This window comes from Leptodactylus fuscus, chromosome 1 (assembly GCF_031893055.1).
Source record: "Leptodactylus fuscus isolate aLepFus1 chromosome 1, aLepFus1.hap2, whole genome shotgun sequence".
Lineage (NCBI taxonomy): Eukaryota > Metazoa > Chordata > Amphibia > Anura > Leptodactylidae > Leptodactylus > Leptodactylus fuscus.
The window spans coordinates 185,906,283-185,919,793 of NC_134265.1; the positions used below are offsets into that span (position 1 = coordinate 185,906,283).

The following is a 13,511-nucleotide window of genomic DNA, read 5'->3' on the forward strand; positions in this document are numbered from 1 at the left end:
GAGTCCCAAAGCCTTAGGAATGGATTTTTAACCTTTTCCAGATTGACAGATGTCAATGACTTTGTTTCTCATCTGTTCTTGAATTTCTTCAGATCAGGTCATAATGTGCTGCTTTCCAGCCTACTTCATGTTGCCAAACAGGTTATGTTTTAGTGATTTCTTTGATTCCAAGGGTCTGGCAATAATCAGATCTTGGTGTGGGTAGTGAACAAAACTATCCACCACCGTCTTCTTCTTGTTAGCCTCTTCTGCATCTTCTTCCTTGTCCCGTCACGTTTTCTTCAAAAAGTGCTAACTGCGCATGTCCGTCGCCATTATGCTGTGTGTAGGGGAACTATTGTGGCATTAAACTGTATAAAGGACACAAACACGCCATTATACAGTGTGTGAGTGGCACTAATGTGACATTATGTTATTTGGGAGCATTAATGTGGTTCTACACTGTTTGTGAGGGTAATAAGGAGCTTTATGCTGTGCGGGGGGATAAAGGGCTTTATGTGTGTGGGGCTACTTATATGCCTCTATATTTTGTGAGGGCAATAAAGAGCTTTATAATATGAGTGGGGAAGTCACTGAGGAGATTTATAATGCCACATCAGTGGCTCCACATATTCTAAAACACTATTGGTGCCTATCCCCATGCTATATAGTCTCCCATTAGTGCCTTAAACACAGTATAATGCTCCTGCATGTCCCACACAGTGTAATCCCCCTTTGTGAGCCACAAACAATTTATGCAAACGGTAGTCCTCTTGAGAGGACCTGGTGGCAGGGATCTGGACAGGGATGCTCAACTGTTGGACTGCGACCCGAACACAGAACACCAAACCATTAATTAAGGGACAGAGGTTGGGAGATGAAGGTTTCTCCCAACTGCTGTTAGTATGAATTTTTTGTGGAGGCACTAATGGGGACTTATACTACGTAGGGGGTACTAATGTTACAATTGTGACCTCCTATACAGTATAATTCTCCTTAATGCCCCTTCACACAATATAAATCTCCTTAGGCCGACCACATATTATAAAGCTCATTAGGTCCTCCACACAGTATAATGCCACTTTAGTTCCCTCTAACACAGTATGTCCCACCCCACACAGTATAAAGCTCCTTACCTCTCCCACACAGTATAATGCCATGTTTGTGCCTTGACACATAGTAAAATGCAGCATTGGTAGCCCCACAAAGTAAAATTATTTTTTGAACTCCTGCTTCGTGCTGTATCAGTTGTATTTTATGATTTTGGTCTCTGACTTGCACAGTGTGGTATATTTTAGAAGAGTCTCACAATTTTACAAGACTGCAATTTTCTAGCACAGCAGATGACAAACTACCCTGATTTTATATCTAATAAATGATCACAACACACAAAACTACATAAAAACAAAAAACGGCCTTGATGCTCATAGAAACCAATCAGTACTCAACTTCCATCTCTTAAAGTCCTCTGGAAAACAAAATCTGTGCCTTGGTTGGCTGCTATGGAGAACAAGACCACCACAATGGAGGGAATTTATTAAACCAAGTACACCAGAATAGTGGAATAAAAACAGTTTTACCAAAATTGCGTTTCTATGTAGATTTACACCATTCATGCCACTTTCTGAAAAAAAGTGAAATAGTTGGGCTTAATTACCCGGGGCACCAAAATAATCCCCCCCAAAAAAAAAACAAAAAACAAAAAAACAAACAAAAAACAAACAAAAAACCTTTGTTAGATCATATTGGAGTGGAAGACTAGAAGAAAAGGCCAGGAAAACAAAGTAGGTAAAGCAGATAAGTGCATTGTCTCTAAAGCGCTGTGGAATATTTTGGCGCTATACCAGTTAGCAATATAAATAAATAAGTGCAAAAGGAAAAAAGGAAGACAGGCAATAATGATAAGAGGAAGAAAAGTCATAGGAAGGGGGGAAAAGCTACTTAAAAAAAAGGGAACATAAGTATAATGAAATTATGGGGGGGGGGGCATGGTTTTACCTTAGGGAGGGTGCCATAGAGCGAAAGAAGTATTATAGGTCATGCAATGGTCCTCTGGGAAACAGTATGACAATCGTTTCTCTTAAAGAAAAAGAAAACTGTGCCTCACACAGCACACAACATGAATGTAAACCTAAATAGACTGGATGCAGGTTTGAGAAAGGCACAAACAGGAGAACAGGAGAGCAGGAAGAGAGAGAAAAGTCAGGCAGGGAAAAAGAAAAGAAAAATTAAGCACTACTTACATTGAATTTAACAGCCACAATAAAAAAATAAAAAAAAAAAAGGAAAGGAAAAAGTCTATAATGTACCCAATTCATGTTTATATCAAAGAAACTTAGATCTTTATTTTCATACAAGCATCTGTAATGGATTAAATGTGAATTCAGTAAAGCTACAAGGAGTTTTCACTGCTTGCACACCTGCAAAGACTTCCAAGTATACATTTCATCTATCAGACACATTTTTCGAGTCAGCTACCATACAGTGCTATAGTTGCAGTAAAATAAAATGTATTCTTCTCGATGCAGCTTGCAACATCATTTGCTGCATTAAATTTTTGACACTCTCCATAAAAAAAAATATCTAGAATATCCAGCAAAATAACTTTAAAAAAACAGAATACCTTTAACAGTATCAGATTTACTGTGAAAGATTTTCAATCCCAACATTAAACAGATACTAGTCTCATCTTTTAGAAGGTCAATTTTCAATGCAATTCGGAATGGCCACCTGAAAGACGTTTCGACCTTATAATGATGGTACCAACTGCCTATCGATAATAGCAATGTGCAAATATTTGTATGAAAGATCTAGGGGTCGCATCCCTATAATGCCAAATCCTTGGTTTCTAGCAGTTATACCCTTGGGAGGCAAACACACTGGGTTCCAATGAAACCGATTCAGTAAATTAGTCAAGCAACTACATACATACATATAGCAGTGAAATGGCGCTCACCCGTTTCATCAATCTAGGAAGTTAAGGTGAATCACCTTAGGTGATAATTCATTTAAAGAGAAAAAAATATAATAATTTTTTCATTAAATGCATTTAATGTAAAAAAAATAAATAAAATCACAGCAACTGACCGGACCTCCAGGAGAGGGTCTATGCAGCCTGGAGATTTTGGCTCTCCGGCCAGGCTTTTCCTGACTTATACAGAACTTTCACCCATACAGCCTCTACCTTATGACAAGAAAAATGTGTGAAAAGACATTCACGCATTGTGAATCTAATGCACCTGAAGATATGTATTCCTTTTTTCATTAAATGATTGTATGCTATATATCTTCTATTCTTTGTATTAATACTCTATTGCTATGTTCCTACATTACAATATTAATGCAAATGTCACTATGTATGGTGCTGCTTAAGCCCTGTGTGTTGACTATTGTGTTATCCCCTGCAGTATATTCCTATTTTGAACAGATCTTCAGTAAAAATTCTTGAAACTAATGATCTAGGGTTCTGTCTTTTCCGTGTTTTCTTATTTCACCACAAGAAGAAGAAGAAGAAGAAGAAGAAAAAAAAAAAAGAGAGAGAGAGTTAAATCCATGATGACATGATGAGCACCAGTGGCTCCCTAGCAATGCCTTACAAGTGACTTACAATGGAGTCAGCTGGGTTCTGCTGTGGAGTCAGTCATTTTGCAGTAAAGTGCTGCTTGCGGCCCCTAACAGAATTTACTGAAGGACGTAGATATAATATAAATGGTCATCATATTCTTGATATATTATATATTATTTTAGTCTGAATGTCATTTCATTCTAAATATTAAACAAATCAACATATTAGGCAAAATGTTCATGCATATATAGAGACAGACAGACACCAGGGCAGCTGCTAAAAATGTGACAACTTTCCTGTAATATACTATATACATTATGCATGCCTAGAAACTTAGCTTTCTGGACCTCAAAGGGTTCATGCAATTGTAACTTCCAATAAGAAATATTTCCCAGCAATTTCATCTGGCGTAAGAAGGTTCAGAACATTTTGCTATTTTTCACTGTGACGGTTCTTTTGTTCTGAATTCATTTACGCTAAACTATTTTCATATACTTACATGGATAATCTCAGCAATACAATTTGTTAACTCTCTGCAACAATGCTGACACTCTTATTCTTATGTACGTACGTTTCAATTTCATTTTAGGCTAACCTAAAGTGTTAGATGCTACATTTGGGAATCACAAATAAATGACCTTTACATGCATAACAAACACACCCCCTACCCCCCAAAATAATCATAATAATTAACAAAAAAGTATGTGTTCGAATATAATATTTACAATATATAATATTTACTCAAGAATATGCTTAAATTGGGGTTCATTTTGAGATGCCAAAAATATATTTATCCCATAAATCAAAGAGATTAAGGCAAAGCGTATGGATGTTTCATCATAAATTTCATTCTATCTGGATCAAGTTTGTTGTCATCCGATTCACTGTAGTATTGGGATCAGTTTACTTTTACTATAAGACAGCTATGGTTCTCTGCCTAGATTAGTTGGCCATAAACATGCCATTGAAAACTGGACAACGTGCATTAATATAACTTATAGAGAGACTTGGTGATCTACAATATCATATGCTAAAAGACAACCAAATAAAAATGTTCTAATGTCAAAATCAATTGATAAGAGCTATACAAGCATAGGGAAATCCATGTCACAAAACTGTTTTTGAGCTCTATAAGCTGACCATAATATGGAGAACGAGATCTCATAGAAAATAAATGAGTACAAAATAAAAAGGTGTCAAATTTAAATATTTATATCTTTTCTAAGCCTAAATTCTTGATTTAGAATGTTCAGTTCACCCAAATTTAAAAACTTTACTTGCCCTAGAACAAACTCCAATATAGAATTTCAAAGCATAGATATATTTTATGTTACAATTATAAGAACCATCAACAGAAACCAATGGACAAAGTATCAAATATATCTGATATTACCAATAATGTTCATTTACGATAAATCGCAGCAGTCTACAATAACACGCTAAACTATAGCCATTACATTCTTTACAGCCGTGTTCAAGACATTTCCTTTGTGGGCTTAATCCTGAACAGATTTCTATTCCAACCAGAGAAGAAGAAGAAAAAAAAATAAAATACTATAATATTATCCGTTTAGTCCCCACTGCACTTCAAAAATATGACAGTCTAAAGCAGCCAAGAAATGTAAATACACTATAAGGAATTGCCATTAAAAACCACCAAAAACTAGTAGAGCGCTTTGTGTCCATTTATAGAAAGACTAAATAAAATGCATTGCAGTTATATATAGATAAAGGCTGTTTGTAAAGGGATGGTTGTACACCTTCCTTAATGTTTGGATATATCCAAGTTTTATATAATAGTTGACATATGAAATAAAGTATCAGTAAATAGTGCAAAATAACAATAATAAAAAAAACCACATTAGGTACTCCAGCAAAGAATTCTTGTTACAATATATATATGTGTATAGTATAATATATATATATATATATTATATATGTGTATATATATCCTGGGCCCTCAGTCCCATTGCGTGAAGTGACTATTTCTTTGTAATCTATCTTTTTGTCTGTACTTGAACCCTACAAATTGTACAGTGCTGCAGAATATGTTGGCGCTAAATAAATAAATTATTATATATATATATATATATATATATATATATATATATATATATATATATAATTTCTATCAAGAACTATTCAATACATCCTCAGGTAGCATGTTTTAAGGCCAGTGTATTAGGATTCACTTATTTTCTTTCATATTACCAAGATGCATTCCATTCATGCTAATGTTTCCATCACATAACCAGCTAACAGCATACATGTACCCAAATTCTTGAAGAAGCAATTTTATAAAATGATAAAGGTTATAGTTTTAGAACTTCTAGTGAACCAAAGTGAAGATCAAAGCACAAAGTAGTTTTCGCCAATGATTTTATAGTCTGTTTCCTTAATTCTCAGAACAAGAAACTCAGACCTATAGCCACGCATATTTGCTGGACTGTGTATTAAACTGTGATATTGCTGATCCCTGGATGTTCAGAGGCGGCTTTCCAGAATTTCTGCATTATTCAGCAATATAACCAGCTCGTTAAAGAAACTCTATTCATTGCCAGTACTTTCCAAAAGTAGGTTTGTGACATAATGATCAGCTGAATACTTCACAGACAGATGGGTATGCATGCACAATATTAGGTATTTTTATAACTCCGGCCCTAGTCTTAGCCAAAAGTAGCTAATTTAGGTATTCAATATACGACAAGGAGAACTCTATTTTCTATCTATTTAACCATTGCCTGCAGGAAAGAAACCAAACTAATGGTTCATTAGCATGGCAGTGTAGATATCCTTAGCAACAGTAAAGGAGTTAGCCAGGCCTAATCCATCCATTGTTCATGCCCCCACACCACCCCACCCAGATATCGGCAGTGTGCTCTCTGCTGGTGAATCAAAGCCAAGACAGCCTTACGTAGAAGATCATGCCTGCTAAGAAACATTCTGCCTATTGCGAGATGAGGCCTTTTCGCTGACTGTCCATCGGAAATGTTAAAAGTGACAAAAGCTGCTACACCTGCCACATTTAATTGAGTAAAGTGTAAAGTATATGGAACAAGAGGTTCCAGCACATAAAACCACATATACACAGCAAAACTTCAGAAGAGGGAAGTGGTCACAATGTCAACAAGTGATTTAACTGACAAAGGATGACCACCATTCTTTATACAAGTCTTGTTGACTTTTCCATGGACAACGTCTGAATAAACATTAACAGATTATCAAGTAAATAATACCCTCCTCTATTCCAACCAGAGGGATTTACTGAACCTGGACCCCGATTTAAGCTGAACACTAGGCGCGTTCCTCACCGCAAACAAATTAGCATTCTGCGGATAAACATGTTACTTAATAACAGATATCATATTCTAGACAGCCTCTTCTTATTGGGGTGTCTTACTATAGCGAATAAATAGGTTTTCTGGGTTAGAGACAGTACAACCTTTCATGAAGCATGTATTCTGAGGAAAAACCATTATTAATACATTTTATACAACGTTAAAGTGTTCAGCATTTTTAACATAAAAAAATTTCATTTCAACCGAGCAATAAAGTACGTCTATTTACACAGTGTGCCCATATACAATACTAGTACATAGAGTACTGGAGCCACATTTCATCGGCATATATAATAATAAAAACCTATGAAATTTGGCCTAGATTGAATGTGTCTAAGATGAGGTCTGTAAGGCTAGGGAGGAGGACTGATAGGTACATGATGTGTTAAACCACCAACTACATTGCATTAAAATCTAAACTTCACCAGTATGTGCGTCGACCTCCATTGAGCTATATATATATATATATATATATATATATATATATATATATATATATATATGTGTGTGTGTAAATTAATAAATTGTTACATCATCTCCCACTGCAACATTTTATATAGTTTTTGGTAGGTTTTTTTTAAAAAAAAAATTTTATATCTTGGCATTTTTACGATTTACAGCTAGGCTAGTTGATTATTCAGAAAAAGAACGTACACTTTGCAAACAAATGAACTGTATCATATTTCATTGATCATTGCCACATTAAGAACAGTTCATCTAGTGCTGAATCAATATGTGTCAAGTAGGTGTCTTTATCAGAGAGAAACTCATAAGTAGATGACCTCTATGTGCCATAATTATCTGAAGGCAACGGAAGGGTTTACCAAAGTGGAATGATACCGCCACCGAGCAGCAGATGGCGCTCTTCCCCTTGCTAAATCACAATGAATTGCTATGTCAGGGTGCCTATTACAAAGTTTTACTATGTTATGGAACAATCTTTATTCCACTAAATGAGATTGGTGTGTGCGGCATTAACTTATTTACAGCTTAGCTGTCAGTAAATGTACCCAATCTCTCATTAGGAAAATACGAGTTGTCAACTGTGAATATCGAGCTGGAAGATATATTAATGATAGTATAACTGTATTTTACTATTTAAGGAACATTTAAAAACAAGTATGGACTTGGACTAAAGTGTAGAAAGTGCTGCTTTACATTACTTTACTCTCTGTGATGGTTTATATTTTTGCAATGAAAGCCATATATAATAAAAAGTGCATGAAATGTTTAGGCAAAATCTGGGGAAGAAGAGGTGTATTAATACATGCACACATATGTTTGTGCATGCATATCTATATCAAATTTAGATGTTTCTGTTTGAGAAATAGACCTAAATTCGATGCTGCAAAAAGTGCAAATTTTTGCTGAAATGTATAACAATGCATAAAGGTACAGTTCAGCATATAAATATGACCTTTCATACACAAACGCAATGGTCATTTACACAATCCATCAATACATACACGGTTGTAAGGGACTTCAGTATGGGCTGGTGGCCGAATTCAAAGCTCTCTACTATCTGCTATGTACCAGGAGCCCAGCATACTGCCTCATCTTACAGCCCAAAAAGAATCTCTCCAAGGTCTCTGATTATCTTTCGGCTGAGGGCGCATGACTACCTTCTAGTGCTGCAAACTTCATGGAAGAGTAAATAGTTTAGTCGTAAGAGAAAATAATCAAGGTGGATCTACTTACAGTTAGGTGGTACTGCCTCCATATTTCTGGGCAACCCTGAAATATAAAAAATATTGATCAGTTAGCAGCATGAAACAAGGTACTTTACAGCCTGTTGGTTTTGGCATAATAAAGCATCTGCTGGTGCCGGTCACAGGCAAAGAAGAAGCTTAGCTGAAAGGGCCTGGATTTCAGCTTCAAAAAACCTGGCTGCACTGTTTAATTGAATTTTACACTGCTTTAACACACCCTGTCACTGAAAGTAAGCCAGAAAAGCCTCCACCTCCTTAAAAGTTTTCAGAATTTTTTACCTAATTCTTGAGTCGTCTGGATCACAGAGGAAGGGGAAAAAAAAAAAAAAAAAGAATGACCACTGTTACCAGTAAGTTAGCGGGGGTACAGGTAACATAACTACAAATGAATAATGGATATATGCAATTTTAATGTTTTACAGTACATAATGAGCTAATGACAAGTAATCTATGTAAGACCATTCCACTTATTCTTATACAAGTCTATGTACCTGAGAATAACACTTTTGCAAAAACGCATAAGCATTAGAAAGGAACCAGAAGTGTTTTACTTTTTCTGCTTTCTCATTCGCATTCAATATAGCACTGTATGAATGACCATGTGACCAGCAAGTACATAGGGACGTTATTTGAACTTTTTACAATTTATGGACACTTTACATGATTTAGAGTTACAGGGGGCTAAATGAGAAGAAAAGAATACACTTCTAAAAATCTATTATTTAAATGAAGCGTCCTAAACGTACTCAAATTACATGTGGCAAAAGAAAAAGGAAACACTATTGACAGATATTAATAAGCTCATAGATATCACTGATCCCCCTGGATTAATGTACATGATAATCGGCATATGCCACGCTGCTAGTTTGCTTGTTGGTGTACATACAAACCACCAACTTTTATCAAAACAGTGAAAAAACGGCAGTTTGGCACTTTTAACTTTTTTCACCGCTACGGCATTTACCGTATGAAAAAAAATATTTTTATACATTTGTAGAGCAGGCGCTTTTGGACACAGAGATACCTAACGTGTATGTGTTTCACAGTATTTAAGTACTTTTATATGTGTTTTAGGAAAAAGGGGGTGATTTGAATTTTTTTTAAATTATTTATTTTATTTTTGCATTTGTTAGACCCCCTAGGGGTCTTGAACCCCAGGAGGCTTCTATTGAAGGCTACAGTAAGCCAGGCTATGAGTAAGGAGCCCATTTAGCGCTCCGAAACGCGTCAGCCAGACGCCGTCTTTTCCACTCGCCATCATGGATTAGTTTTGAAATATCAGATATTTATTTATCTATTTTTTATCCTGGATATTTTTCACAAATAAAGGCTACGTTTTATCAGATATCGCATGCTGGATTCATCGTACGTTCATTCAAATAGAATGACAGGCCAGAGAACCTTCACAAGGCTCCCGACTGTTATAGACACGTGACTTACTCTGGGAGCCGGCGATCACCTGGAAAATGCTGGCGCCCGCACACCGCCGGGAAAATGGCGCCTTGGTCAGCTTTGACCGAGGTGCCAGAGTGGTTTATGCCAGCAATCGGTGTGGGCACTGATCAAAGGCATTAAAGGCATTAGTGCTGAGTGTCTACTGTATTAATATTATTATTATTTATTTATATAGCACCATTAATTCCATGGTGCTTTACATTTGGGGGTTTACATACAATACACAAAATATACAGGTACATATAATACTAACAATGACCGACTGGCACAGTGGGGTAGAGGGCCCTGCCCACAAGGGCTTAAAATCCATGAGGGAAGAGGGATAGAGACAGAAGGAGAGGGGAGAGACTGTTCAGATGGTGATGTGGTGACAGTAGTGTTATTGGGGGTTGTAGGCCTTCCTGAATAGGTGAGTCTTCAGGGCCTGTGATTGTGGGGGTCAGTCTTATGTGCCTTGGTAAGGAGTTCCAGAGTATGGGGGATGCACGGGAGAAGTCTTGGGAGAGGGTTAAATGATGAAAGGATGAGCGCAGAGTATAAAACAGCCGCCCTGCCACCATGTTTAAACACCTGGCATTTGCCATACTAGTATAGCAGATATCGAGAAAGAGTTAAATAGGAACTTTCACCACCTCTGCAGAGGATCTTTTACCAGCTTTTCCACCACCAGTTCTTTGCATCATTTAAAAGGCTCCTCTCCACTTATTCTGACAAAGCAGGAATTTTTTTCTGTAGCCCCCACCATTCCCGAAAAATCAAGTGTCTTAGTTTTGGTGCCTAATAATATATTATGGCTCTGTACTGTCAGAAGGGCGGTGTGCTCTCTTCACTTCTTGGATTTCTCGGTACATTGGTGGGCGGGGTTTCACTTGCTCTGCTATCTGCTATGTTTGCAGTCAGTAATGAGGGATTGGTTGTAAATGCATTACCACAGTATAAAGCTGATGTGGAAACTGATGTAGCAGAGCTGGATTTGAGTCAGCTTGCATTACATACAGAGGTAACGGACTCCTTATCTCAGCCCTTATCAGCCAAATTCAATTAAACCGGCTGATAAGTGGAAAAGCTGAAGTTAGACAGCACATTAATCCTGGAGCTCTCACCTCCCCCCTCCCCTATCTGAGGAGCTCCATTGCCTGTCAGCCCCTCCCTCCCCCCCTGAGAGCAGGCAGCTACCTCACTTGGGAAATGAGCAGATAAGCCCAGTGGCCATAGAAAGGCAGTGTCAACAATGAAGTGAATAAATTAAGATAGCGGTCAAACAAAGCAGTTTTGATAAAGCAATGTATTTAGGGAAAGTCTTAAATCCACATAGACTAGCAGTATAGATAGGATGCTTTTCATGGGAAACCCCTTTAAAGATAAACTTTCATGTCCTCAAAGATTTGCAGTATTACATACCGTTAGAAGGCTGACAGTGTACTGAATTCAGAGCACTGTCACCTTTCCCGATATGCGGCCCAACGCTGGAGATATTGGTGCTGCTAGTTTCGGCACAGATATCTCTCCACTGTCAGAAAGGTGAGCCTTACAACTCAGCATCATTTTTGTCCCCCCCTCTATGAAGGCATGAAAGGTCCTCTTTAAGTTTAGACGCCAAGAGTACTGGGACCCAAAGTCCAATATTCCCATTATCCGTGCTTTATAAGAAGATTACTAAACACCAAGTGGGGTTCTGTGGCTAATTAGTCCCAGTATGAAGGCTATTCAACTGGATCCTATAAACAGGGCTGGGTTAACGGGGACCTAAGTATACTTGCAGTTGCATGGCCCACATAATACAGCCATTCAGTTCTACAATAAGACTGCTAATACCAACCCTAAATAATATCTTGAATCGGTATACAAATAATAGTACTATAGTGATGACATAACACTGCTATACACAGTACTTACTGTTGAGTGCTTAAATAGTACCCCCATATAGTAGAGATTAAAACAGTAAGTGACTGATGGTCTAGGGCAGTCAAAAGTTTAACTGTAACTAAGTTACTTCTAAGGTTGCTCTTGTATGGGACTAGTCCTTGGAGGTCCGTAGGAAACAGAGGTTCTAGACAGGTGCACAATCTGCTTCCCATAGATCCAAGCCCTATGTGTACATATGTCAGTGGGATGGGAGCTTCTAACTTAGCAACTGACCAAATACACAGATTTCATTTACTGTCTATCAATCCTTAAAAAAAAAAAAAAAAAAAAAGACTTCTAGGTATAACACAAAGCTTACAATTAAGAACTGTGCATATTGAATGTACTTCAATTATATAAATGCTCTGGTGAACAATTACAAGAAATTCTGCATTTTTGTTATCCATGTTCTTAGGACTGTTGTGCTTAAACTAATATGGCTATAATTATGGCTTCAGCAGATTTGTGAAAGACAAATCTGCTAAGTCTGTCAATTGTTTCCAAACAAACAGGGTGAATAGTAAGGGTAAGGTGAGATATGGCAGCCAACATACATCTGCATGGCTATACAAGCTAGAGCGGTTTTCTAGAAACAGAGAAAACTGATTGCCGAAAAAGACCATATTGTCCATTTAGTCTGCCCTTTTATTATTCTCATTTTATCTTAGGAAAGATGTGTTTATCCCAGGCACGCTTACATTCACTACCTGACATTAGTTCTTCCCACAACTAATTTCAGATTGTGCCCCCTTATTTTTGTACTTAGTTTGGTTTTTCTTGTTTGTATTTTTTTTAAAATTAAAAATATTTCTTTCTTGAACCTTATTTATACCTTTAACACTTTTTAAAGGTTTATTCCTGTACAAATTAAGGTATTCAAGTCTCTTCTGATGAGTTTTAAGCCTCAGACTCTCCACTGTTTTTGAAGCCCATCCGTGCACCCACTCTATTTTATCAAGATCTTTTTACGTTAAATTCTAGAAGATCACAGGTGTCAAACACATAGCTCGCAGTCCAGGGCCACTTTAATGATTCAGCTGCCCTGAACCCCCCTAAGCTGTATTACTCCGTGTGTTCTGTCTTCTACTGGAAGGTCCCAAGCACTCTATAGCTGGGAAGTACTTTGGACTTTCTGGTAAAAGACAGAAGAAAAGGCTATAGGGGTCACAGCAGTAGCCCTTGCAACTGAGCACCAAGGGGCCACACTACCAACTCCAGGTGTAGGGAATTTCATACTCATCTCTATGCCCTACAAAACATTGATGTGATGCTTGGCTGTGCAAATCTTGTAATGTCCTTCCAGCCATGCTGTAATTTGAAGTGCGGTGGTAGTCACCAATGGGCGGTCTGTTACCCATGTGAGGTGGCACTATTATATGGGGGGGGGGGGGGGGGGTGACGAGGATGCCATTACCCACACGCGCTTGTGTGTGTGTGTGTGTGTGACTATTATCTATGAGGGGGCAATTACAAGCAAAGGGGGCATGGATATTTAAAACACTTATTTTTAAGGGGATGTTCAGCCAGGAAACAAAATAGGTAAGCAATTTTACAAATCTT

At 37.5% G+C, this 13,511-nt stretch overlaps 1 protein-coding gene across 1 annotated transcript in view; it reads right to left on the reverse strand.

Moving 5' to 3' along the window:
- The window catches only part of ZCCHC7 (zinc finger CCHC-type containing 7), a 140,062-nt gene that overhangs the window by 34,013 nt on the left and 92,538 nt on the right, over window positions 1–13,511 (reverse strand). Inside the window, exon 6 of the mRNA XM_075280441.1 lies at window positions 8,581–8,616. Coding sequence (XP_075136542.1) covers window positions 8,581–8,616 — 36 coding nt within the window. The remainder of the gene's footprint in view (window positions 1–8,580; window positions 8,617–13,511) is intronic.